A 25321-nucleotide genomic window follows, 5' to 3' on the forward strand; every position below is an offset into this window, starting at 1 on the left:
TTAACAAAATTAAATAAAACTATTCTTTCTTATTTTTCTCAAAAACTATTACAACAATATTGATTAAGACATTATTGTGTACCTATAAAAAAAATGTTTTAACCATTACAAACGATAAGTTTGCGAATAAGTAGCCGTAATATTAAAATTTAGCAAAATTTAAAAACGCACACTTTTGAGAATAAATGAAAAGAAAATCAATAAAAAAAATACAGTTTTTCAAAACGGATTTTTTAGATGTCTAGAAATAGCTTGCATTTTAATTAAATTAGTTAGATCCTAGCCATTAACTGTTTTAGAGTTTCTAAAAAAAATGTTACGCATACGCCACAGTGAACTCATGGATTTGTCAATTGGTTAAAAATACTCCCCCTTGGATAATTTTTTTAGCTGAATGCAAAGGGCTTTTCAGTATTCAACCAAAACTTGTTTCGAAATTTTGATCCGAAAATATCTGCTTTCGAATAAAGAAAAAAATATTTCGAACGGAATTAATCTAGCAACCCGAAATCCTACAAACTTTTGGTTTTCGGTTATGAATAGAGTCTAAATAGTCCTTTTTTTTAATGTATCAATCGATGGATTTGGAGAAAATTTTTGAAAATTCGGAATTTTTAGACAAGGGGTACCCCTTGTATAATTTTCGAAAATCATAAAAAAATAAATTTGTGAGTTTTTTAGCTGCATGCATAGGCCTGTTCACTGTGATCTCATATCTGTTAACCAAAACTTGTTTCGGGACTTTGATCCGAAAATATCTGCTTTCGAATGAAGAAAAAAAAATTCGATTGCAAATAATTTAAGAACCCGATCTCCAACAAACTTTTGGTTTTCAGTTATGAATAGAGCCTAAAGAGTGCTTTCTTTTGATGTCTCATTCAATGGATTACGAGAAAATTCTTGAAAATTCGGAATTTTTAGACAAGGGGTACCCCTTGTATAATTTTCGAAAATCTTAAAAAAATAATTTTGAATTTTTTTAAGCGGAATGCATAGGCCTGTTCACTGTAATCTCATATCTGTTAAGCAAAACTTGTTTCGGGACTTTGATCCGAAAATATCTACTACTAAAAACTTTTGGTTTTCAGTTATGAATAGAGTCTAAATAGTGCTTTCTTTTGATGTCTCATTCGATGGATTTGGCGAAAATTTGGCAGTGAAAAGTTCTGGTGTTATTGTTTTTAATGACTAAAGGCACTATAAAAAAAATTGCCAGTACTTTTGACAAGACCTAACTATCTTTCTTTATGTATTTCGAAACGTTTAATTCAAGTTTAAAAAAAAAAATTGAAAATACATTTTGTCAAAAACGGGGAAATATTTCGAATGCAAATAATTGAGCAACCCGAAATCCTACAAACTTTTGGTTTTCAGTTATGAATAGAGCATAAAGAGTGCTTTCTTTTGATGCCTCATTCAATGGATTTGGAGAAATTTTTTGAAAATTCGGAATTTTTAGACAAGGGGTACCCCTTGTATAGTTTTCGAAAATCTTGAAAAAATAAATTTGAAATTTTTTAGCTGAATGCATAGGCCTGTTCACTGTGATCTCATATCTGTTAACCAAAACTTGTTTCGGGACTTTGATCCGAAAATATCTGCTTCCGAATAAAAAAAAAAAATATTTCGATTGCAAATTATTCAACAACCCGAACTACTAAAAACTTTTGGTTTTCAGTTATGAATAGAGGCTAAAGAATCCTTTCTTTTGATGTCTCATTCGATGGATTTGGAGAAAATTTTTGAAAATTCGGAATTTTTAGACAAGGGGTACCCCTTGGATAATTTTCGAAAATCTTAAAAAAATAAATTTGTAAGTTTCTTAGCTGAATGCGTAGGCATGTTCACTGTGATCTAATATCTGTTAACCAAAACTTGTTTTGTGACTTTGATCCGAAAATATCTGCTTCCGAATGAACCAAAAACAAATATTTCGAACGGAAATAATTAAGCAACCCGAACTACTACAAACTTTTGGTTTTCAGTTATGAATAGAGGCTAAAGAATCCTTTCTTTTAATGCTTCATTTGATGGATTAGGAGAAAATTTTTGAAAATTCGGAATTTTTAGACAAGGGGTACCCCTTGTATAATTTTCGAAAATCTTAAAAAAATAAATTTGTAAGTTTTTTTAGCTGAATGCGTAGGCATGTTCACTGTGATCTCATATCTGTTAACCAAAACTTGTTTTGTGACTTTGATTCGAAAATATCTGCTTCCGAATAAAAAAAAAAATATTTCGATTGCAAATTATGCAACAACCCGAACTACTAAAAACTTTTGGTTTTCAGTTATGAATAGAGTCTAAAGAGTGCTTTCTTTTGATGTCTCATTCGATGGATTTGGCGAAAATTTGGCAGTGAAAAGTTCTGGTGTTATTGTTTTTAATGTCTAAAGGCACTATAAAAAAAATTGCCAGTACTTTTGACAAGACCTAACTATCTTTCTTTATGTATTTCGAAACGTTTAATTCAAGTTTAAAAAAAAAAAATTGAAAATACATTTTGTCAAAAACGGGGTATTGGATTTTTTTGACAGTTTTTTAGAGGTTGATTTAATTTGTTCGAAATGAAAAATTATAATTTCTAACTTAAATATTATTTTGTAGCAACCTTTTTCAATAGCTTAGGAAAGATTGGTTTTTGTTTCATTTTGATCATTATTTTAATTTACTAACCTAAATACTACCTGCTTTATGCTCTAAACACTCATACAATTTAATAAATTTTAATTAATTTTGAATAACTTAATTTCTGACTATAATAATAATAATAATAATTAAATCGATAACTAATTATTCCCTAATAGTTTTTTTTTAAATAATAATTATTTATGATAATTCAATCAGACTTAAAAATCTATTTAATTTTTTTTTCCATTCTGTATAGAAATGTAATTAATTTTAATTTTCCCACTTCCATAAAATAAAATACCTTGGATTTTACCACAAATTAAAGAGCTATCATTACCTAAATGAGAAAATCCAATTATTGGCCATTATAAATTCCAATCCGCATCTACAGATTAATAAATGTGCTTTAATAGTCCTTGTTTTTTTCCTTTTAATTTTATTTTTTTTTTGTTATTATTCAATGGAAATATGCTAATGAATTAAGAATTAATTGTTCCCAATTTTGGGTATTATAAGAATTCATGAATTCAAAGTTTAAAACCGGAACTATAAGAATTTAATTGGATTTTTTTCATTCAATTCCTGCTTGGGGTCGTAATTTCATTGAGAGGAAAAAAAGAAAAATCTTTTTGATGGCATCCGCATATTCCTTGAAATATCATCTTTATCCTGGTGATTTTTCATATCTCAGAAAGTATAACAATATTTTGAGGCATTTAAATGAATTATGGCTCTCAAAGGGTCGTTTATCCAATATCTAATTTGCAAAACACCAATCAATAACAAATGGAAAGCGATATCATTTTTTCATCTTCTTAAGCAAATCTTGTTTCTGTTAAAAGCGTTTTCTACTTCATGGTGATAATAATATTTCGCTTCCTTTTTCCACGATAATATAGCAAAACAGATATCCTCCATCCAACACATTTTGTGCGTGTACTGATGATGATGATGATGTCGGTATGGTGCTGGTGGAAAAGTCGTTAAATTCATTTCATTTTTGTTCAAGCAAAAAGAATTAACCCCCAGGATTGTTGGAAAGAGAAAACGACTGATAAATCTGAGAGAAATGGTTTTATAAATAAATATTTATGGAGTCGCCTCTTATAGAGCTGATGGTTCCATGGTTGGCTTGGCTGTTAGAATGAAAAATCATATTTTCAGAAGAAATGCGATCCATTCGAACAGAGGATAAGTGCCTTGTCGTTGGATTAGCAGAAAAGCATTAATATGTCTGCTTCATGAGAGGATGATTTCGTTTAACGCTACGAGGAAAAAATCTCATTAGAAAAAAATAAACGACAGCTCTCAAGATAAGCTAAACCTTTTTGTGATTTAACAAAGCTCTTTTCATGATTGCTTTTATTTCAGGACATCACAAAAAAAAAATCACTTTTAATGTATTTCATCTCCTTTTGATTTTTGAAAGGATAAAGATACAGATACGCCAAGCACACACACAAGATGAAGATTAAAACAATCAAGTTGTCTTTTCGCTTCGATTGTCTCTTAATATAATTATTACTTATTACTGAAAAAAAAAACAAAATTACTGAACGGAAATGATTTCAAACTCTTTACTTCTTTTTTTATGAGTTTTGTAAGAAATTAATACAAAAAAAAAATGGAAACAAATTACAACAATTTTTTTAGTGAATGAAAAATCTCAAATAAAAAAGCACAACAAAGTCCGAAACGGGAAATTTCGTTTTTTATACGTAGTGAATATGTATGAGCGAATTTCAGATTTATTTATATTGTAGCTACATTGTTACGAGCATTTCTTTTGAATGAAATTTTTTTAAGGAACATTTTTTTTAGATTTTAAATCGATTTTTAGTATTTCGTTTAAAAATTGGTTTCGTAAGTATTTTGTTTGTGTAAGTTTGAAAGCAAGTAACAAAAGCTTAAAAATGCCATTTCTTCGGAATTTTGTATCTCCCTACAAAGAATATACCAACAATCAATTTATTTTTTCAATAAAACACTAAACAAAAAATGACTAGAATAACTCTTCTGGGTCACCTCAGAAACTTAAGTCAAAACATTTAAAAAAATGTTTTTTGAAGTGAAAACTTCTTTAGTATCGTAGTGATTTGAAACAAGATGAAACGAAAACGCGACACGACTTCAACTTGTTATAACTTTTTTGTTTTAATAGATAGATGAATGAAATTTGTACTATAGATAGGTAATTAAATAAATTATAATTGTACAAAATTTCAATTAATTTCATATTCAAAATTCGGAGATAACGGTAAAAAGATGTTCTTTTCCAACACACGTTATATCTTTTGATCTAGTGCACATACAAATTTGATTTAACTTTAATACGCATGCTGATAACATAACCTTTTATTTGATATATCACACATAACGTTACGTGCTCTACAAGTTACACAATCTTAAATTGAACAAAATTTAAAAATACCTCAAATGACCAGCTACCAGTGTGGGAAGTACCGTAATCTCAGTCTGGAAATTCGACATGGTTGACTTTAAAAAATTCTAACTTCTCTTGTAGACATCTTTGAAATGAGATTGATACATCATTATACAAGGTGAAACAATAAGCTTTCACATGGTATAAAATTTTTTATAGGTTGTCAAACAAAAAAATTGGTTAAATAGCATGAGAACATAAAAATAAATTTTTTTTTGCTTTTTTTATGAAATTTCATCGGGTTTAAAAAATTCTAGCTCTTTTTGTAGATGTCTCATAGGTCTGATCGATATATATATTTTGAGCTAAGACAATAAGCTTTCAGATGGTATTAAATTTTTTATATGTTGTTAGGGAAAAAATGCATTTAATAGCGTGAGAAGATAAAAATACGTGTTTTTTCGCTTTTTTTTTATGGAAATTGATCGAGTTCAAAAAATTCTAGCTCTCTTTGTAGATGTCTCATAGACCTGATCGATACATATATTTTGAGCTAAGACAAAAAGCTTTCAGATGATATAAAATTTATATGGGTTGTCATATAAAAAACATGGATTTGAAGGTGATATAATAAAAATAGGTAGATTTTTTCTATTTTTTTCAAGAAAAATGATTTTTTAAGGTTTCACTTCTACCACGTGTGAATTGCACACATGATTTTTTTTTTTTTAGGAAAGTCCATATGATATCCTCTTCTTTTCTGCGTTACATGTTCAATATCTATAAATGTTCAAAGGACAAAAATAGACTATTTAGTAAAAACATCAAAAATGTTATAAATTTTAAATAGTTTAACTTGAGTTTTTTACAATATTTTAATTTTAAATTTTTTTAAAAGGGTACATATCGATAGGAAATTTAATTGTCTACAGAAAATTTCTTAAATTCCTTTTCAAGTTAGAGACAAAAAAGCAAAAAGTAACAAAAAGAGTCGAAAATATTGATCGTTACAAAAATTATCATAGTAGCTCAAGTAGCACAAAAGTCTAAGATACACCAAAATATTTGGTGTATTTTTTGCACTTTCGTGATATGCATTTTGAATATAAAAAATACACCATTTTCTCGTATAAAATAAACTCCGGTGGTTAAAAAAATATACCGATTTTGGTGTATAAATGGCACTAGTGGTATATTAAATGATCTGTTTTTGGTGAAAATTATCCCTTTGAAATTGAAAAATACACAATAAATCTATGGATAAAATACACCATTTAAATTATTCTGATTTAAAATTTGAACCAAAGTTTATTTTTTATCTTAAACAGTTTGATGAATTCTAATTCACACCATTTCTTATGAAATAAATGAAAATGAATTTTTATTCACTTTCATAATATTGCCATAAGAAACCAATGGTTAAATATGATTTTGTTTGCCAAATTTTAAAACGAAACACATTCTATCCACTAATTTTAGATGCTACCCCCTCTAAAAATCGAGCGCCTCAAAAATGTCAGTGAATTAATGATTTTTTTTTTTCGATTTTAAGAATCCATTTTTCAAAAATTATAATTTTTGTGTTGTTTTACATTTTTTTAAGAAAAGTTATTTTATAATGAATCGAAAAAACTAAGAATGCGGGACTATTAGGTCGATAAATATACTATTTTAATAAAATAATTAATCGCTGTCTTCTATTTTTAAATGGCGTCCATTGAAAAATATGGCGTCTCCCACTTATGCATTTTGGTGAATTTTATGTCCACAGGGTGTGCTTCCTACACCAAACAGAGTGTACAAAATAAACCGTTTTGGTTGATTTCAGAATCAAATAATTTTTTGCACCTTTAATGGTATATTATAAAAACAACTGAATATCGGTGTATTTTTTGCACGGAATCTTAAAAAAATGTTGAAATTTTGTACAGAAAAGACAGTGGTATAATTTTTATACCACTAATTTTAAGAAATACACCATATTTTTTCAATTTTCTCAATTTTACACCAAAATTAATGAATTTACACCAATTTATACACAAGTGTGCTACTTGAGAGGCTATTGATTATGTCGAAAAAAACAGGGTAATAAGGAACTAAGACGTTCACGGGTTTTTATTGCAGGAATTGTTCAATGGGTTATAAAAGAACATAAAACCGCGGAGTGCTATTAAATGAGAGGGTGGAACCTAAAGATAGGGGTGTAAAAGCCCCCTTTTTGGTTTTTCCAATATATCTCATAAACCGAGCAAAATTTTAGTATATTGCTCTCAAAACTTTTTGTAGAGAATTGAATTTCCTATTAGAATAATGTTTTTTAAAAAAGCAAAAAAAACTCAAAAAATCAATTTTTTGATATATTTTTAATGATTGTTTCGACTATTTTGGTATGGAAATTTTTTTTTTAAATTTTAAAAAAACATTATTCTAATAGGAAATTCAATTCTCTACTAAAAGTTTTGAGAGCAATATATTAAAATTTTGCTCGGTTTACGAGATATATTGAAAAAACCAAAAAGGGGGCTTTTACACCCCTATCTTCAGTTTCCACCCTCTCATTTAATAGCACTCCGCGGTTTTATCTTCTCTTGTAACCCATTGAACGATTCCTGCAATAAAAACCCGTGAACGTCTTAGTTCCTTTCTAAATGACATAATCAATAGCCTATAGCTTAATAACTTATCCATAGATTTTAAAGAAAATTATCTTGTTGTTTTCGTTAGAAAGTGCACTTCATGTAAAAAATATAAAACTATGAGGATTTGAAAGATTTAGATTTTTTATTACAGTAAGACAATTGGCAAAAATTTCCTTAAAAAATCCATTTTTTTAAATGTTTTCATACATTGCACTTAGACATCTGGAGTGACTCAAAAAAATTATTCCAGTAGGTATTTGTTGTTTATTTATTCAGCTTTCTGGTGGCGGTTTTTTTTCTGTTCAGATTGATCGTTTATTACTCAAGATATAGCTCGAATACTATGCTGAGAAAAACTTTGAAAAATTATATCTCGAAAACGTATCCATCGTAATTTTTTTTAAAGTGATTTCCGAGTTCCTGAGGTCAAAGTACGTAAGAAAAAAATAGTTGGATTGAGTGTCTATTTTGGCTGTAAAGTTTAAACCAATGTTAACTTTTACATAAAACCAAGTATGCCATTCAACTTCTTGTATAAAAAAAAAAAACAATTAAAAAAAAAAATCGAAAATCTTTAGAGCCTTTTTTTTATATTTTTTTATATACAAAAATGTTCTAATATTTTTGAAAAAAAAAATTGTATGGCATTTTTAAGAAAATATAAATCAAAACGAAATTTTGATAAAATTCATCAACTGATATGTATTTCAAAAACAATTTTGTAAAAATTCAAAAATGTGTTTTTTTTTCAAAATTTTGTAAAATTTTTATATAACGTTGGCTTTAACGTTTCTGTTTAAAAATTTTGGTTGAAATTAGCCATAGCGTTCAAGAAAAATCCATAAATTAAATAAAATTCTATGACAGGTACCGTTAATAAAGGTAAAAAAAATATTTTTTTATGTTTCAAAAGTTTGCTCTTTGTGTAATACTAAACTCAAAAATTTTAATAAAATCGTAATAGCCGTCTTTCAAAAAAGGAATATTAGTCTTCCTTTAAATGACAGATACCGTTAGTTTTGGTTACAAAAAATGTATTTGTCCTCAAGGGAATCATCCAAAATCGGTCCACAATCAAAGAAAATTACTCCAGTAGTTTAGTCTCTAGCTCAAGTTACATACAGACGGACAGATTGACGGAATTGCGGGGCCCACTTTTTTGGCATTCTCCAAAATCGTAATGTCATGTCTGATTGTTATCTTGAGTTCGACTGGGTCGCACGTACTTGCTCTTTGGTTCAAAGTATCGATATCTTAAATATCTATCGAAAATTTATGATTTTGTTAAGTTTCAAGAAAAAAAAATATAAAGTTAAAATAATTAAATTTTTTTTTTTTTTCAAAAAATTAAAAAAAAATTGTACACTTCAAAATGATAAGAAATACCTGTCTGTAAATTTTGAATTAAATTGGCTTATGCTTTGTTGATATATATTGGCAATTTTTGCAAAAAAACGGCTACGCCGCATATTTCCGTTCTCCGCTTTTTTTTTTAGAAAAACTAAAAACGCACTTTTGTTAGAATCATTAAGAAAATTTTGTACACCAAATTTAATCAAAATCGTTAGACCCGTTTTAGACAAAATTGCAATACCTCGAAAACGTTATATGAGAGATATTAAAAAAATTAAAAAACGGGTCTAGGGATTTACGTTAAAATCATCTGTACCAAATTTTAAGCAATCCATCCTCGATTGCTCGATTTACAGATGGACGCACCTGGCGAAAACAATTTTTTTGATCTTTTCCATCATCGTAATGTTGGTTTTGATAAAAAAAATTTCTACACGAAACCAATACTTGTCCTATAGAGCAAGTAAAAAGGACATTGTTGATGACTAAAAAGCTTATTTTTATGTTCTGAGCCTTTATAGATATTCAGCATGAGAGACACTTTTTTTTAACATGATGAGCAGAGTAATTAAATGCATTTACAATATGAACTTTACAAGTGTGACTAAAAGAACCAAAATGCGATTAGTGTTCCTTTAATTTCGTTTTTCATTTGCATCGAAATTTTTTACACCGAAATCAATCCTGTGGATTGTGGTTCACCTTTCAACATTTTATGTATGACTTTAGGCTTTTAACTTTATTCAAGGATAATCAAGATATAAAACCAAAGTCCTTAAGATCCCAATTCTAAATTCACATTTATGGTCTTAGAAATTGACTCAGGTGTTTCTATTTTTATCATTATTCATATTTTGTATACAAATTTCAATAAAACATTCATAAAAACCAAAAAAAAATAAAATAAATTAAAATGATGGCAGAGCCTATGTCCCCAAAGCCTTTTAATTTTTTCCTCTTTCACTCTTGTCGTCGTCGTCATATCACTTCACACACACACAGGAAACCAATTTATATAATTGATCAATTATCGAAAGTGGATGTTAAAAGTATATTTTTAGTTCTTTACCCCAAAGGACCATCATATCCCCATATCCATACACATACCCACAAACATACATGTTTAAATTTATAAAAAGTGAACTTAAATTGAAAATTTAGCACATAACCTTTATTTCGTTGCTCCAAAGATGAAAATGAAAGGAAGAAAAAATACAAACAAACCAATAAAAAAAACAAATAAAAATAAAATATAAAAACAGAAAAACAGAATATATAAATATAGATGTCATGCTTTGACTTTAAAAATGAAAAAAAAAAAAAGAGGAAAAAAGAAAAACAATTTTATGGCCAACAGAATGCGGGATTTTTATTTTGATGATGTTGTTGTTGTTGTTGTTGATTATATATTTGCCAAAGTACAAATTTCAGAAGAAAGAAACTGAGGCAATCAGATAAAATTTACTTTACTCATTGGACCTTTTGAAGACTTACATAAATTTCAAAGTAATTTTTTTCCTCATTTTTTTTTCAGCTCCAACTTGTTTTCCCTTTAGAATTTTTTCCATCTAAATGAAATGAATTTTCTCAATGGTATTAACGTAATTTTTTTTTTCTCTATTCTATTTTTCAGTTGCCAAACAGCAAGTTGTTGCCTACACTCAAAAGTCTCAGATTAAACATGAAAATCGCCATATACAGTTGGTACGCGAATATGGATTCCATCCGAGGACGAAGGCCACTGTGGAAGATGGCGATGTCCTGCCGAGAAAATTCGAACCATTTCCTGAGAATATGTACGGCAAACCTCTGGAGGAAATCGATAATTTTATCTATGAAGAGGTAAGTGAGAGGCAATTTTTCTATTTCAAAATAGACTAGAGATAGATAGATAGATATTTGGCTCTAAAAGTTAAGTAAACAGGAGTAAGGGATATACGGGAATGGATGGGGCGTCAACATCATGAGTAAACATTTTAGAATATTCCTGACAGGTTTTACATTTTTCTCTTTGAAATTGAAATATTTCTTTGGTCGACTTAAATAAGATTGAAAGATGAACATCCAGTTTCAGTAAGGGATTTTTTTTTCTTCTTTTTTCACAAAAACGAACCTAACTAAGGTAGACTTGTAAAATATGGTCCTTAAGTAAGGACAAAAAAAAGCAATTTTTTTACATGCTTATAGATAGGTATAAGAGTCTGTGAAAATAGGCGAGCCTATTGTAGGCGTATCATTATATTATAGTCTAGCAGGTAGGGTTACAATCTTATTATGCCACGACACAAGGAAGAGGCCAGTTAAAGAGTTTTTTTTTTGACAAGATATCTATGAAAATGGAGTTTCAAAGATTAATTTTTTTAGAGTAAGTTTTTATTTCAATGATATAGTCAATGATAAAGCTCAAAAAATGGCAATATTAGGGAACCCGGCAGAACAGCTTACACTGAAAATAATAAATTTCGTAAAATTACGAAAATCGTTTCATACACTACATTTTCGTTGGCCCAACGAAACTTTCGTTGGCTCAACGAAAATATGTAATTTTTCGTAATATGAAAACCTTCATCAATTAATGAAAACGTTTCATACACTTTTTCTACCTTTTTAGTGCCAAAAAATCCAATTCAATGAAAAGATCCATCAATTAACGAAAAATTTCATACTCATTTTAAAGACCAAAAATAAGAATTTTTTCCTTACTTATACAAAGTTTTAATTAAGTAACGAAAAAATTCATTAACTTATAAAATTCAACATTAACTAACGAAAATCTTCATAAGCTTATGAAAATTCTTCATATACTAAGGAAATATTACATTGGCTTATGAAAAAATACATCAGTTAACGAAAAAAATCGTTGCTTTACAAAAAAAAAAAAAAAAAACCTAGACATGGGTGCATTTCTGTTTTAATGATTAAAAATTTAATCTTGCTGGATATAGTTCACATTAGGTTTTTTTTTTAAATCTATGTAAGTTGAGCTGAATATAAAAAATATTTGTGTATTGATGAGGTGTCTCACGATAAGTCATCTGATGAGTCCAAGTGAGCTCCACCGGGTCGAAACGCCAATTTTTTGTTTGGGCTGTATTAAGGGGTAATAACACCTTGTAAACCACGCAATCGAGCGTCATATTCATCAGCGTATAAAACAAAGAAGAAATATTATTTTCTTTTGGTGTTTGTTTATTTTAATTAAGTATATTAATAGGTAACAGAATAGGCTAATGTTAAATTTTTTAATGATGTGAAATTTTTTAAATGGCGGTGTGGTTCAGGATGATAGTAAAATCCTGTGCTCCCATCGGGCGACCAACTAACTCCTACAGTTTTTAACCGATTGGGTTAAAATTTAACGATTTTATGGTCTTTTTTTCAACGAATTTTGTTTTTGGAATGAAATAATTTTTTCAAACTAATGCCATTTCTTTAAAAATTAATATTTCAAAAAAATCCTACGTACTTCACTAGAGAATAGTATTTTTTATCTCCACACAAAATTTCAGCCCAATCGGTTAAAAACTGTAGGAGTTAGTTGGTCGCCCGATGGGAGCACAGGATTTTACTATCATCCTGAACCACACCGCCATTTAAAAAATTTCACATCATTAAAAAATTTAACATTAGCCTATTCTGTTACCTATTAATATACTTAATTAAAATAAACAAACACCAAAAGAAAATAATATTTCTTCTTTGTTTTATACGCTGATGAATATGACGCTCGATTTCATGGTTTACAAGGTGTTATTACCCCTTAAATTAATAATTTAAAAAGTCCAATAAATATACTATAATCTACTAAAAAAAATAATAAACACAACGAAAATTTTCGTTAGCTAACGAATATTTTTTCGTAATTTAATTAAAATATTCATAAAATTTACGAAAAAATTCGTTGGCTAACGAAAGTTCTTTCATAAATTAATCAAAAAATACATTGACTAACGAAAAATATCACCGTGGTTAATTAAATTTTACGTTAATCGATGAAGAAATTTCGTAAAGTGATGTAAAAATTCATTAATTCTCGATCAAAAATTTTTATGAAAAATTGCATTAACGTATGAAAGCCATTTCGTTGGGCCAATTAAATTTTTCATCGGCTGAAAATTAATTAAATTTTCGTTGGCTCAACGAATTTTTTCGTTGTATTTACGTAAGGATTTGGTTCAGTGATAGATTTTGATGATTTTTTTTCAAACGTCGGTAATTAAAAATACTTTAAAGTATAAAGATTAAAAATTTCCGGTGTTGCCGTTCTGATTTTTTAAATTTAATTGAAGATTTTTGTGAACAAAAAATTTTTTTTTAAATTTTTGTAGGAGTAGGAGTAGGAGTTAGTTGGTCGCCCGATGGGAGCACAGGATTTTACTATCATCCTGAACCACACCGCCATTTAAAAAATTTCACATCATTAAAAAATTTAACATTAGCCTATTCTGTTACCTATTAATATACTTAATTAAAATAAACAAACACCAAAAGAAAATAATATTTCTTCTTTGTTTTATACGCTGATGAATATGACGCTCGATTTCATGGTTTACAAGGTGTTATTACCCCTTAAATTAATAATTTAAAAAGTCCAATAAATATACTATAATCTACTAAAAAAATAATAAACACAACGAAAATTTTCGTTAGCTAACGAATATTTTTTCGTAATTTAATTAAAATATTCATAAAATTTACGAAAAAATTCGTTGGCTAACGAAAGTTCTTTCATAAATTAATCAAAAAATACATTGACTAACGAAAAATATCACCGTGGTTAATTAAATTTTACGTTAATCGATGAAGAAATTTCGTAAAGTGATGTAAAAATTCATTAATTCTCGATCAAAAATTTTTATGAAAAATTGCATTAACGTATGAAAGCCATTTCGTTGGGCCAATTAAATTTTTCATCGGCTGAAAATTAATTAAATTTTCGTTGGCTCAACGAATTTTTTCGTTGTATTTACGTAAGGATTTGGTTCAGTGATAGATTTTGATGATTTTTTTTCAAACGTCGGTAATTAAAAATACTTTAAAGTATAAAGATTAAAAATTTCCGGTGTTGCCGTTCTGATTTTTTAAATTTAATTGAAGATTTTTGTGAACAAAAAATTTTTTTTTTAATTTTTTCTTAAATTTCATAAATTAATTGATGTCAAAAGATTGTTTAAGAAATTCAAGGAAAAAAAAATATATGGGATTAATGGACAATCTTCCATCGTTCAAGCGATAGATGCAATTTTCTTATTAATTGACTTCAAACAACTTCAAACAAACACAATATTTAAATATACATTTTTAAAAAGCTAGAAGCTTATTGATATTTTTACAATTAAAATTAAGTTAATTGAATTAAGGGCTTTTCAGAGAATGGTATCTGAACTCAGATTTTTGAAAAAAAAAAAAAATTATTGAAAAAATTTTAAAATGTCGATTTTAAAACTTTTTCGTAATATAAAATGCATTTATTCTTAAATTTTTTGTGGACACATTTATTATGATTTGAAATTTAAAAATGAAATGTCAATATGTGTTACGGTTTACGAAAAAAATTAAAAAGTAATTCATTTTCAAAGAACTTTTTTTAATAGAAGTTTTGAAAAAAAATTTAACTTATTTTTTTTTTTAAGTTCAACATCTAAACATAAAATTATTTTTTATTCATTTAATAACTTTTACTGTTGAAAGTTAAGTAGCAAAAATTTAAAGTTCCTATTTTTGAGAAGATTAATTATTTCAATGCAAAAATCCAATTTTTAATCGAAAAAACCCATTGAAATTGAAGTAATTTTTAATTTTTTTTTTTTTTTTCAAGTGTGATATATTTTACCTTTTTTGCTTCCTTAGAATCTTTTGCTATCATTTGTTTTATGAAATTTAAGCAAAAAAAATGGTTTTGTTCAAAATTTTAATTTTAAAAAACAATACGGCAACAACGGCAATTTTTAATCTATAGACTTTAAAGTATTTTTAATTACCTACGTTAAAAAAAAAAAAAATCGTCAAAATCAGAGCTGTTCGGCCGGGTTCCCTTATAATTTGCTTTAATTACTCTACTAATAGTGATATCTCTGTATTCTTTAAAATTACAATTACCGACACAGTGAATTTTTGCACTAGAGAATATAGAAAATTTTGTTCTTGCAATATGGGTATACTAATTTAGATTCATAAAAAAAACATCGGCCACGAGAAAGCAATGAAGCATGAAATAACCTTGGTGGAGAGCGCGAAAAATAGGTCTCGGAATTCTTGCGCTATTAAACACTGAAACGATTTGTGTCAAACTTGGTAGGGAAAGGTTTTGACTGTTTAACGAGAGGGAAACTTTAAAAAGTAGTTTTTCTCAAAAACAACGCTAACGTTTTGGTGGTGTACTTTGCACAAAACGTTTTACTTTTGAAATAAAACAAATGTTTTTGAACTTTTAATCATTTTCAAGAAAAAAATTCAAAGTTATCTTTTTTGGAACATAAAAATAATTGTATTAAATTGAAAAATTAATTTTTTAAAACGAATTAATGAATTTTCTTAAAAATTTTGTTTAAATTTGTGGATTAATATTTTTTTTTTAGAGCATCAAACCGATTTTTTTTTAATTGTATAGGCATACAAAAAAAAATATAAAAAAAAGGCTTCAAAAATATTAAAATAAAAATTCCAAAAACTCTTTAATATCACTGGTCTGCAAAATTTATTTTTTTTTTTTCTCCTTCAAATAATTTTTTGATATTATGAAAGATTAGACTTTTTTGAATCTAAATCTGGTTTCAGAAAAATTCTATCAGGTACCATTTTTGTAAAAATGATTTTTGAAAAATGTGGGTAGTTTCTAAAAAATCAACCCTTTAGATTTATTTGAACTCGTGCAAAATTAAAACTATTTGTAGCATTGAGCTCAAATTTGGAGGACTTATTCCTCGTGATATGGCCTATAGATTGACATCAAATATGTCCTTTTACATTAATGTTTACTCATATTTTAAAATACTGATTTATAAAAAAAGCAGAAATATCGAAATCCTTTACTTTTTAGTAAATCCAACATGAACAAAAACACCTTAATTAAGGAAAATGTAAAATATCAACGCCAATTATACTTGAAAAGTCAAATATGTAAATAAAACCATAATAAAATACATTAAACAAAATTGTTACGTGTTTTGTAATTTTATATACTCTTTATCTATTTAGAAATATCTTATTTGTAATAAACCATTTCATAAACTGCTTTGTAAAGCTTCAGATTTGTTTCTCCTAGAATCAAAAGTATACTTTTCTTATAGTTTTTGATGTGCTGAGTTAGAATCCGAAGTCAAAAAAATTCTATCATGTGAGGATTTTAAGATATTCGCATTAAAGTATCACAAAATCAAGTTTTTTCTTAGAAAATCTCAACAAAAACTACTATATCTAACAAACCAGAGCTGACCGAAATTTTTTGAGTTCGGATTCAAAATCAGCACACTAAAGTCCATAAGAAAAGTATATTTTTGTTCTAGGGAGAAAGATATATTAATTTTTAGAGATCAGTTTTTTTTATGATAAGATATGCCAGACCTATTAAACTTACTTAAATTAAGATATCTCGGAGAAGAAAAGAGATATTGAGAAGATTGAAACTGAATTTGAAAGAAAAAAATAAGTTCTTTTATAAACCGTAACAATTTTAATTGAAAAATATTACATTATGCCAAAATATTTCTTCGAAAACATCAAAAAAATGGGTTTTTGAAATTTTCTACCGGGAATATCTAAAAAACGTGACGTGCTAGATCAATTCTGACTTCGGATTCGGAATCAGCATACAAAAATCCTTTCGAAAAGTATAGTTTTATTTAAAGGAGGATTTCCTTGCAGACCAGTGTATTCAAGAAATCAAATCGCATTGGATATTATAACGCATCTAAAAAGGGTGTTTTCCTTAAAAAAAAATTTTAATACTTTTTTAACATTTCGTATTAGGTAAATTAATGTAAGCAAATTTAAATTTTTTATTAAAGATGAAAAGATCTACATATAACATAATTTGAAAAATATAAAAATCAAAAATACCGTTTTATTTATTTTCTTTCTTAAACACCAAAGTTGTCAAAAAATATTTTGTACTCAATTCAAAGACTAAAAACAAATGTCATCAGAGAAGAGAGCTATTTATAAAATTAATAAAATGTTCAAATAATATTCGAAAGAATTCGATTTTGCTCATAAAAAAGTGATTCGAAGTAAGTCATTTACAGCTGCAAAAATGTGGTGTTTTATTTCATTTCAAAAGTTCCAACCCTCCCTACAGAAAAACTGTTTGATGAATAAGTCTAAAAAATTGCAGATTAATTTCAGGTCTATTAAGCTTCAATAATTAAGCCTCAGTTTAATCTTATTACCCAAAGTTATAAAATAGCGACACACTTTCTAAAAAAAAAACCGTAAAAAAAAAAAAATTTGGAAAATTTTGGTATTTGAGCCAATCCAAAGATTTAGCTATTTTACCATTAGAAATAAAATATTTAGTTATAAAATCCTAAAACTAGAGGAATGTAACTTTCACATGTTTTTTGTTTAGTCATGATACGATCATTTTTTTACTGAGATACAGCCTATCGAAAATCACTTAAAAAATCACAATTTTTTCTTGTTCCTTTAATTTTTTGGGCTAGTGTATAGCAAAATTACAAACAATCTTTTATGCATTTTTTTTTTTAAATATAGCATACGACAATGTTTTTTGTATGCTGCTCACTGCTATCACTACTCTTTAGCAAATCCCTATTTTAAATGTGTGTTCCAAACGTTAAGTAAATTTTCCCCTCATTAAATAAATTCAAACAATATTGTAAGCTTATAATTTTGAGGGTTTGAAATAAAATGCCCCCAATTCTTCTTAATAATGTCACAGGTTTCCATTTCCATCTTCTTTTTTTCTATTCTGCAAATATTCTGGACAATTACAAATTCCCCACGATTTAAAAGGATAATTTATCTATGTAAAAATTCTTTGAAGCTGAATTCCATAGCGGTTGAAAAATTACTGTGCAATTTGTAACGTTTTACCCCGGACTCTAAAATAGGAGTATCTACTCTTTAAGCTTAGCATCAATTTAAATGAAACCAGTCGACCACACAGATCCTTATACACAATTCTGATATCCATTCTATTCTATACCAACCTATTCAAAATAAGGACGATGCGGAAGGTAAAAAGGGTAATTTTGAATGGAATTAATTTTGCCAGGCCACTAGATTGTCTTTACGAGTGAAAATGAGAATGATTGGTCTTTCTTTAAACTAATCGGTTCATCATCATCATCATCATCGTCCTTATTGTGTACCAACGGGAAATTGCGTATAATTCAAAGAAAATTATCCAACATTGCGGAATTTGATTGTGGGATGATTATACTTCGAACACAAACATCTGGCATAGAAAGACAAAAAGATTTGTGTTTGGTGATTTATAATTATATTACAAGTGTGAGAATACGCAGCAGGTGAGTAGAATTGATGGGATTCCTCAAGCCTCAAAGCTTTTCCTTCCCAATTTACTTATGGTAGATATTTTATGAATGCGTATACTTTATTGTATTTAATAAGTACGATGAGAAGGTATTGACAGAGATTTATAGTCGAGTTATTAGTTTGAAAAGGTATGCTCGAGAAATTGACTTTGACTATAGAATTCCTTGAACTTTGATATTTGATTTTGTATTGGTATTGAGTATTGAGTTAACATAGAAATTTTGATGATGTCAATCAATGTTCTTTGATAAGATATTATTTGTATATTTAATATTTAGTTGGGTAGAAATGTCAAGGCATATGAGTTTTATAGGTTATTCGGTATATCTAAAAGGATTTTGATAAAGAATGAAATTATGGGATTTTGACATTTATTTCAAATACAAAATCGTGTTTGAATTTACTATTATTATAATTTTGTATAGGAAGGATGTCATTATATTTGCAGTCAAAAGTGTATCATTAAAATTTTAATATTTATATAAATAACAGACATACACGTGTTTGTTTACGAGTTCTTAATTTGTGGCTTTGAAAAAGGAATTGTAATGTATTTTGATTTTGAGATAAGACACACTGTTTTGCTTTAAAAAATTGCATTATGAATACTTTGTGTAAACTAGCTACAATTACTATGGCAGGCAAATAAGGTTTTTATTTTAAATAAATAGTGTTAAAAGTGTTAAAAATAAATATTTAAAATTTATCTTGTTTATCATTGTTAGCCACAATTGTGAAATCTAAGAAAGTTTAAAATATACAAAAATGCACTTAATTGGTAGAATAGAATGTTGACACCACACATTTTTTCTACATTTAATTTTTTTGGTGACTTAACCCTCTGCCGGCAAACCGGTGCGAATTTGGCAGGAACAAAATAAAAAAATTACGATTTTTCAAAAAAGTGGTCACAAAAAAGTCTCTTTATAAGGGTGAAAATATTTTTTTTTCGGAATTGTGAATACAATATTCGAATTCCTCGTAATATTCTACATCAATTTCATTCTTGATTCTCTATAAAATATTGTGACCGAAAAAAGTTCTAGCGACATGAAAAAGTATAAACCAAATTCGCACCCGTGTGCCTATCACGTCACAAAAAAGAGGTGTGCCTACAGAAGTACAGAGGGTTAATATTTGAATATGAGACAAGAAAAACATTACTAGTAAAAAAAGAGCAAAAATCTCCTATGTTGAAATTATGCTGGCACAAAAAGTACTGAGATGTACCAAGTTCTAAAGTTTGGGTTCAAATTCGTATCAATAAAATTTTGAAAATCTCAAATTATCGATTTATACCTTTGTATACACCACAAGTCGTATCACCGTGTAAAATTTCAAGTTTCTACGATAGCGGGAAGTTCTCCATAATTTTGATGATCCGTCAGTGAGTCAGTTACGGTTTTTGCGATTTTTGAAGCCCTATTATCTCAGAAACTACTCATCGTAAGAAGCTTACATTTTTTTTAGGAGTTTTGGTTTTGGTTTTGACCAAGCTCAACAAATGTAGCGAGTTTGAAATTTCTAGCATCTTGGGTGTGGAAGTTAGAGGGCCAGTCGAAAATGGCCTGAGTTGTTTCCTGTAAATAAGGGTCTAGTGCCAAAATTTCTAGAGAACTTGGCTGGACACTACTGTGCCCCTTTTTTAAAATAAAAAGCTTGAATAAGTTTTTTTAATTTCACGACAAAAACATTTCCGAACGGCAGAGTGGCGTGAGTAGGAATCTGATTATTTTCAGGAGAGCCTAATAGCGTTTCTGTAAACAGGGAATATAAGTGAAAATTCACAACAACTTAACTTATTTATAAGGCGAAAATTAAAAAAAATAAGAAAGATTACACAAATACTCACAGATTGAAAATAGAAGACATCATATTTTTTTCATTTTCAAGAACTTAGGAACCAAAGTGCTGTGATATCTTCAAAACATCTACATAAGTTAGTAGGTAACTGAATGCGTTTAACTCGATGAGAGAAAGGTCGATGCATGGAATTTTTCAAAATATAAAATTTGTTTTTACAATTAATAAAAAACCGTTTTTAATGATTTGGCTACAATGAGAATATACCATTTGATATCTTGTATTCAAAGGAATTTAAAGGATTTTTTTTTGAAAATCGTTAGAGCCACTTTATTAAAAAGAATATTAAGCATACAAAAATTCTAACATTTCAAAATGAACATTTTGTTTTTGAAATATCAAAAAATATGCAGATATTGCAAAAGAAAGGCTTTTTTGTTATTTATTTCTGTATATCTCGCAAATGGTTTCATAGACATTTATTTCGAATCCTTAAATATATTGTGTATTCAACTTCCAAAAAATAAGATTTTAAGAATCGAAGAAAAAATATATTTTTTTTAACCTCTATGTTTTTGTCTCTTCTTCACATAACTTAACCAAAAGCTTGAAGTTTTAAATCGTTGGCTAGTATGTAACATGTATAGGTAATAGATACTTTGAACAACTAGAGAACTTTGTACCTCCAAACGAAAAAGGTATGGTAACAAAAACGTAAAAAATATTTTCTTCTAGCTTTTACTGTTTTCAGTTATTTTTAAGATATTTACATTTATGTAGTTTACATAGTGTGTAATTTTGTTAAAAGTTTTGAATGAACAACAACAACTTCTGTGTGTTTACAACAAGTTCATAAGCTGAAGTAATATAGCTATTTTCGTGCAAAATTGAGCAAAATGCTTACCAAACAACAAGTTCATGGTCCAGTTTTGCATTGATAATTTCAACCTGCAGACCTTGACCAAATTTGTGGGTACCATATTGCGATGATAGACAAAATAGGATAATACAATTTTTTCAGTTCTTATTTTGTATTCCTCTAGATTAGTACGGTATTGTGCTTGTACTGCTTCATTAATATAGTTAAAATTTGAATTTTTTAAAACTCCTTTTGATTTCGTACCTTACAGCGAATTAACACTTAATTCTTTTATGTTATTTTTTTTTTTTTGTATGCAAACTTACATATCCCAGCCTTTTGTTGCAATATATTTGAATCACAACCCTTAAAGTATCTCATTTGTATTTTAATTCAATCCAAAAAGCATTTCGTAGTTATTTTTAACCATCAGCCAAATTACCTTTCAATAAAACCCACTGAACCAATTAAAAATTACATCAAAACTTAATTTAAAAAAATTCCCTTCGGGAAAAATATCTGCACAACAAAAAAGAATCCAAATGAATAGACGGACATATTTAAACTACACTCATCAAAATTATCCCTAGTGTATTTAATTTTTTTTTTTTTGAAACAACCACAAACCGAACAATCATAAATTTTAAAATTAATATGAAAAATCAATTAATTATGTTGCAATTTTTGAAATGTTATTTTAACAAATTCTATATATAATTCTCTCTCTATTTCGTTTTGAATTATGAATTTCGATTGAAATGTTCTTGAAACACACACACACGTAATGATGTATTTGAAATTCGATAATGACATGAACATAATTCTCATTACATTTATTAAAAAAACAAAAAAAAACTTAAATAAAATTTAAAAAAAAAATGGAAATTAAAATGTAAAATTGAAAATTGAGGATACTTGCCATAAAACCAACCAATATGTGGCTTCAACTAAAAGTTCATTCAACATCCGTGGAAAGCTGCACCCATCATCAGCAATTGACCCAAAAATATATACGTGTGGTAAAACGCAAATAAAATCGACTATTTAAATGGTTTTTTTGCACAGGCATTTGCGTAGGTATGTGGAGGAGTTGGTGGTTTTGTAGCAAATGTGAAAGTTATAAATCAAAAATTGCAAACTTCAGTGGGATTCAAAATCCATAGTCATTTTAATCGTCAAAAAAAAAAAAAAACTGAACCCAAAATAGCTTTATTTTCCACCATAAATCATAACCCCGGATCTGAATAAGGATTTGGATACATTTTAGCTTCCGAAGCTCATTTACACTTTTTCATTTTTCTTTTCAATGTGTGCCCTAATTTTTTAACGTATCTAAGGCACATCCTTTGTAGTCAAAAATCAAACTTCCAGCCTCACTTGAAGTCTATTTTTTTGGACAATAAAAAAAAAAAAAAGTAGAACACACTGGACTTTTCAGATATGTACTTTTTTTGTAGCAATTTTCAACTAAATATTCAACACCATTGCTCTACTTCTTTGTATTGAGATTGCACTATTTGTTAAGATATATGTGTTTGCATTGAAAACCAAACCCTTATTTTTGTTTTTCTTTCTTCTTTTTTATTTTTCATATTTGTTTTGTTAAATAAAAAGCAAAAGTATTGCCCTAGTTAAGCTTGCACTTAACGAGTATTTTTTTTTTTTTTTTTTTGTTTTTCACATTTGCCTTGCGCTATTCGATTTCATTTTCATTTGAACATTTTGCTCAAATGAAACTTTCACAATTCACCGAGTTTTGAATTTCAATATTTTTTAGTTCGATGAATTTAAACAAAAGATTGGCAAGAGCGAAAAGCATCTATCAAAAAAAACACACACCCATGCACAAGTTCTATAGGAAGAAGTATTTTGTTGTTGTTGTTGAATCTTTTGACAAAAAGTGTTTATGTAGAAAATGCTAGGTTAAAAATGAATCATAAGCTTCGAATATAGGAAAAGGTATAGGATGCAATTATTAAATAGAAGAAAAAGGTGTAGATGGCGGAACCCTGAAAAACATTGACAATAGAATGGCAGTAGTTTTTGTTTTTGTCCTTGTTGTTTTTTTTTTTTTCAACCCAATAATACCATTCTTTTAGGGAAAAATATTGACAGTAAAAATGATTCAAAATTCAAAAACAATCAAAAACTTAACAAAAGAGGCAAAATATTCCATTAGGATCATATTATTTTTCGTACCAACTCTGCTATAAAAAAGACAAAAAAAAATACCTAGATTCTAATAAAATTTCCGTCAGTATTTTTGATTGTTCATTCGTGTTTTTTTGTTTTGAACTTTTCGACCTTTAAATAAAAATAAACAATATCCTTCGAATATAGCTGAAAATTTTTACAGACTTTTATTTCATTAGGTATTAAAATGAATCGTTGAGTCTCCATTCAAAAAAAGTTATTCAAGGTTATTATGATGAAAATATCAGATAAACAATAAGAGTTAGTGTAAAGTTGTTTACGTCAATATTGCAGATTATTTGATTTGAAAATATGTATAGGTATATACAATTTTGAAAGCTACGCTAAGTTTGTAGCGTTGTTTGACGACTTTCCAGAGGAGTTTTTGGAATTAACTTTTTTGTCATAATATTATATATTATATAATTATAATTATAATATATTATATTTTTAATCCGATTTTCCCCAAAACTACTAATTCGATTTCAACGAATTTTTTTGTAAAAAAGCATTTATATAATTTTTACAATTCAAAAATAAAATTATGAAAAAATAATTTTCAAATTAAAAAAAAATAATTTTCAAATTAAAAAAAAAAATTTTAATTTTTTTTGAAAAATCAAATTTTCGAAAACCGGATATTGAATTTTCCTGAAATTTTGGTTTAAGATGTTAATTTAAAATTGCATCCAAATTATATTTAATTTTTGTTTTAAAAAAATGATTATTTATAAAAAATAAGTTTTTTTAAAAAAATACCATGAAACTTCTTCAAAATAAAATTGAAACATTGTAAGAAATTTTTGAAGTGAAAACTTCTTTAGTATCGTAGTGATTTGAAACAAGATGAAACGAAAACGCGACACGAAAATTCAACTTGTTTTAACTTTTTTGTTTTAATAGATAGATGTATGAAATTTGTACTGTAGATAGGTAATTAAACCAACTATAATTGTACAAAATTTTAATTAATTTTCTATTCAATACTTTGAGATAACGGTAAAAAGATGGTATTTGAGTACTCTACAAGTTACACACTCTTAAATTGAAAAATACCTCAAAACACCTGTTTAGATCTGTTGCCGATGACCAGCCACCAGTGTTGGAAGTACCGTAATCTCAGTTTGAAATTTCGTCATGGTTGGCTCTAAAAAATTCTTACTTTTCTTGTAGGCATCGTAGAAATATTATTGATGTGTCATATAAAAGGTGAAATAATTAGCTTTCAGATGACAAACAATTTATTATAGTATGTCATTTAAAAAATGGATTTATGGTGTTTTCATGAAAAATGATTGTTTTGAATAAATTGTTTTTATACTTTTTGCGCAAATTTAAGTAGGTATGGCTTTATTCTTTGGTAAAATTTGTAAGCTTTTTGATGGTGTAATTTTTTTTAAAGAAAAATTATTTTTTAAGGTTTCACTTCTACCACGTGTGAATTGCACACATGATTTTTTTTTTATTTTTGTCGGACTTCAGCTTTTGTTGCATTTTATCACTCTAGTGAGATAGCACGTTGGTAAAGCATTCGCCTAGTAACCCAAGATTTTTAGGTTCGATCCCCAACGGCTGCCCATTTTTTCTATTTTTTTAATAAATTGATGCTTTTTTTTAAGTTAAAACAACTTTGATTTAGAGATGTTTTTTATTACGGTAAACCACTTTAAACTAACGATGTTCTACTTTGATTTTAAAATGTTCGCCTTCAACGCAAAATCTTTCCGAAAAATAGTTGAATCAAAGTGGTTTTCATTGATTTTAAGTTGTTGGTGGAATATATTTTCTTTTTCAATCTTTTCCTCTGTCAAAAAAATAAACTGACTATATATAAATTCCATTCAACGCACAATAAATCATTGTAATGCTAATAAAATACTAACATTTCGAACAGAATATCAATGACAAAAATAAGTAGCTACTTTTTGAATAAATTGTCAT

At 27.6% G+C, this 25321-nt stretch overlaps 2 protein-coding genes across 6 annotated transcripts in view; one reads left to right on the forward strand and one right to left on the reverse strand.

The window, feature by feature from the left end:
• Positions 1-25321, forward strand: part of LOC129921025 (sodium channel protein 60E) — a 264152-nt gene that overhangs the window by 113878 nt on the left and 124953 nt on the right. For all 3 annotated transcript variants that reach the window (XM_056002640.1, XM_056002642.1, XM_056002641.1), the window contains exon 3: positions 10640-10848. In XM_056002640.1, the coding sequence (XP_055858615.1) occupies positions 10640-10848 (209 nt within the window). The remainder of the gene's footprint in view (positions 1-10639; positions 10849-25321) is intronic.
• Positions 1-25321, reverse strand: part of LOC129921030 (mitochondrial thiamine pyrophosphate carrier) — a 138051-nt gene that overhangs the window by 1461 nt on the left and 111269 nt on the right. The window lies entirely within an intron of this gene.

Source organism: Episyrphus balteatus, chromosome 1 (assembly GCF_945859705.1).
Source record: "Episyrphus balteatus chromosome 1, idEpiBalt1.1, whole genome shotgun sequence".
Classification (NCBI taxonomy): Eukaryota; Metazoa; Arthropoda; class Insecta; order Diptera; family Syrphidae; genus Episyrphus; species Episyrphus balteatus.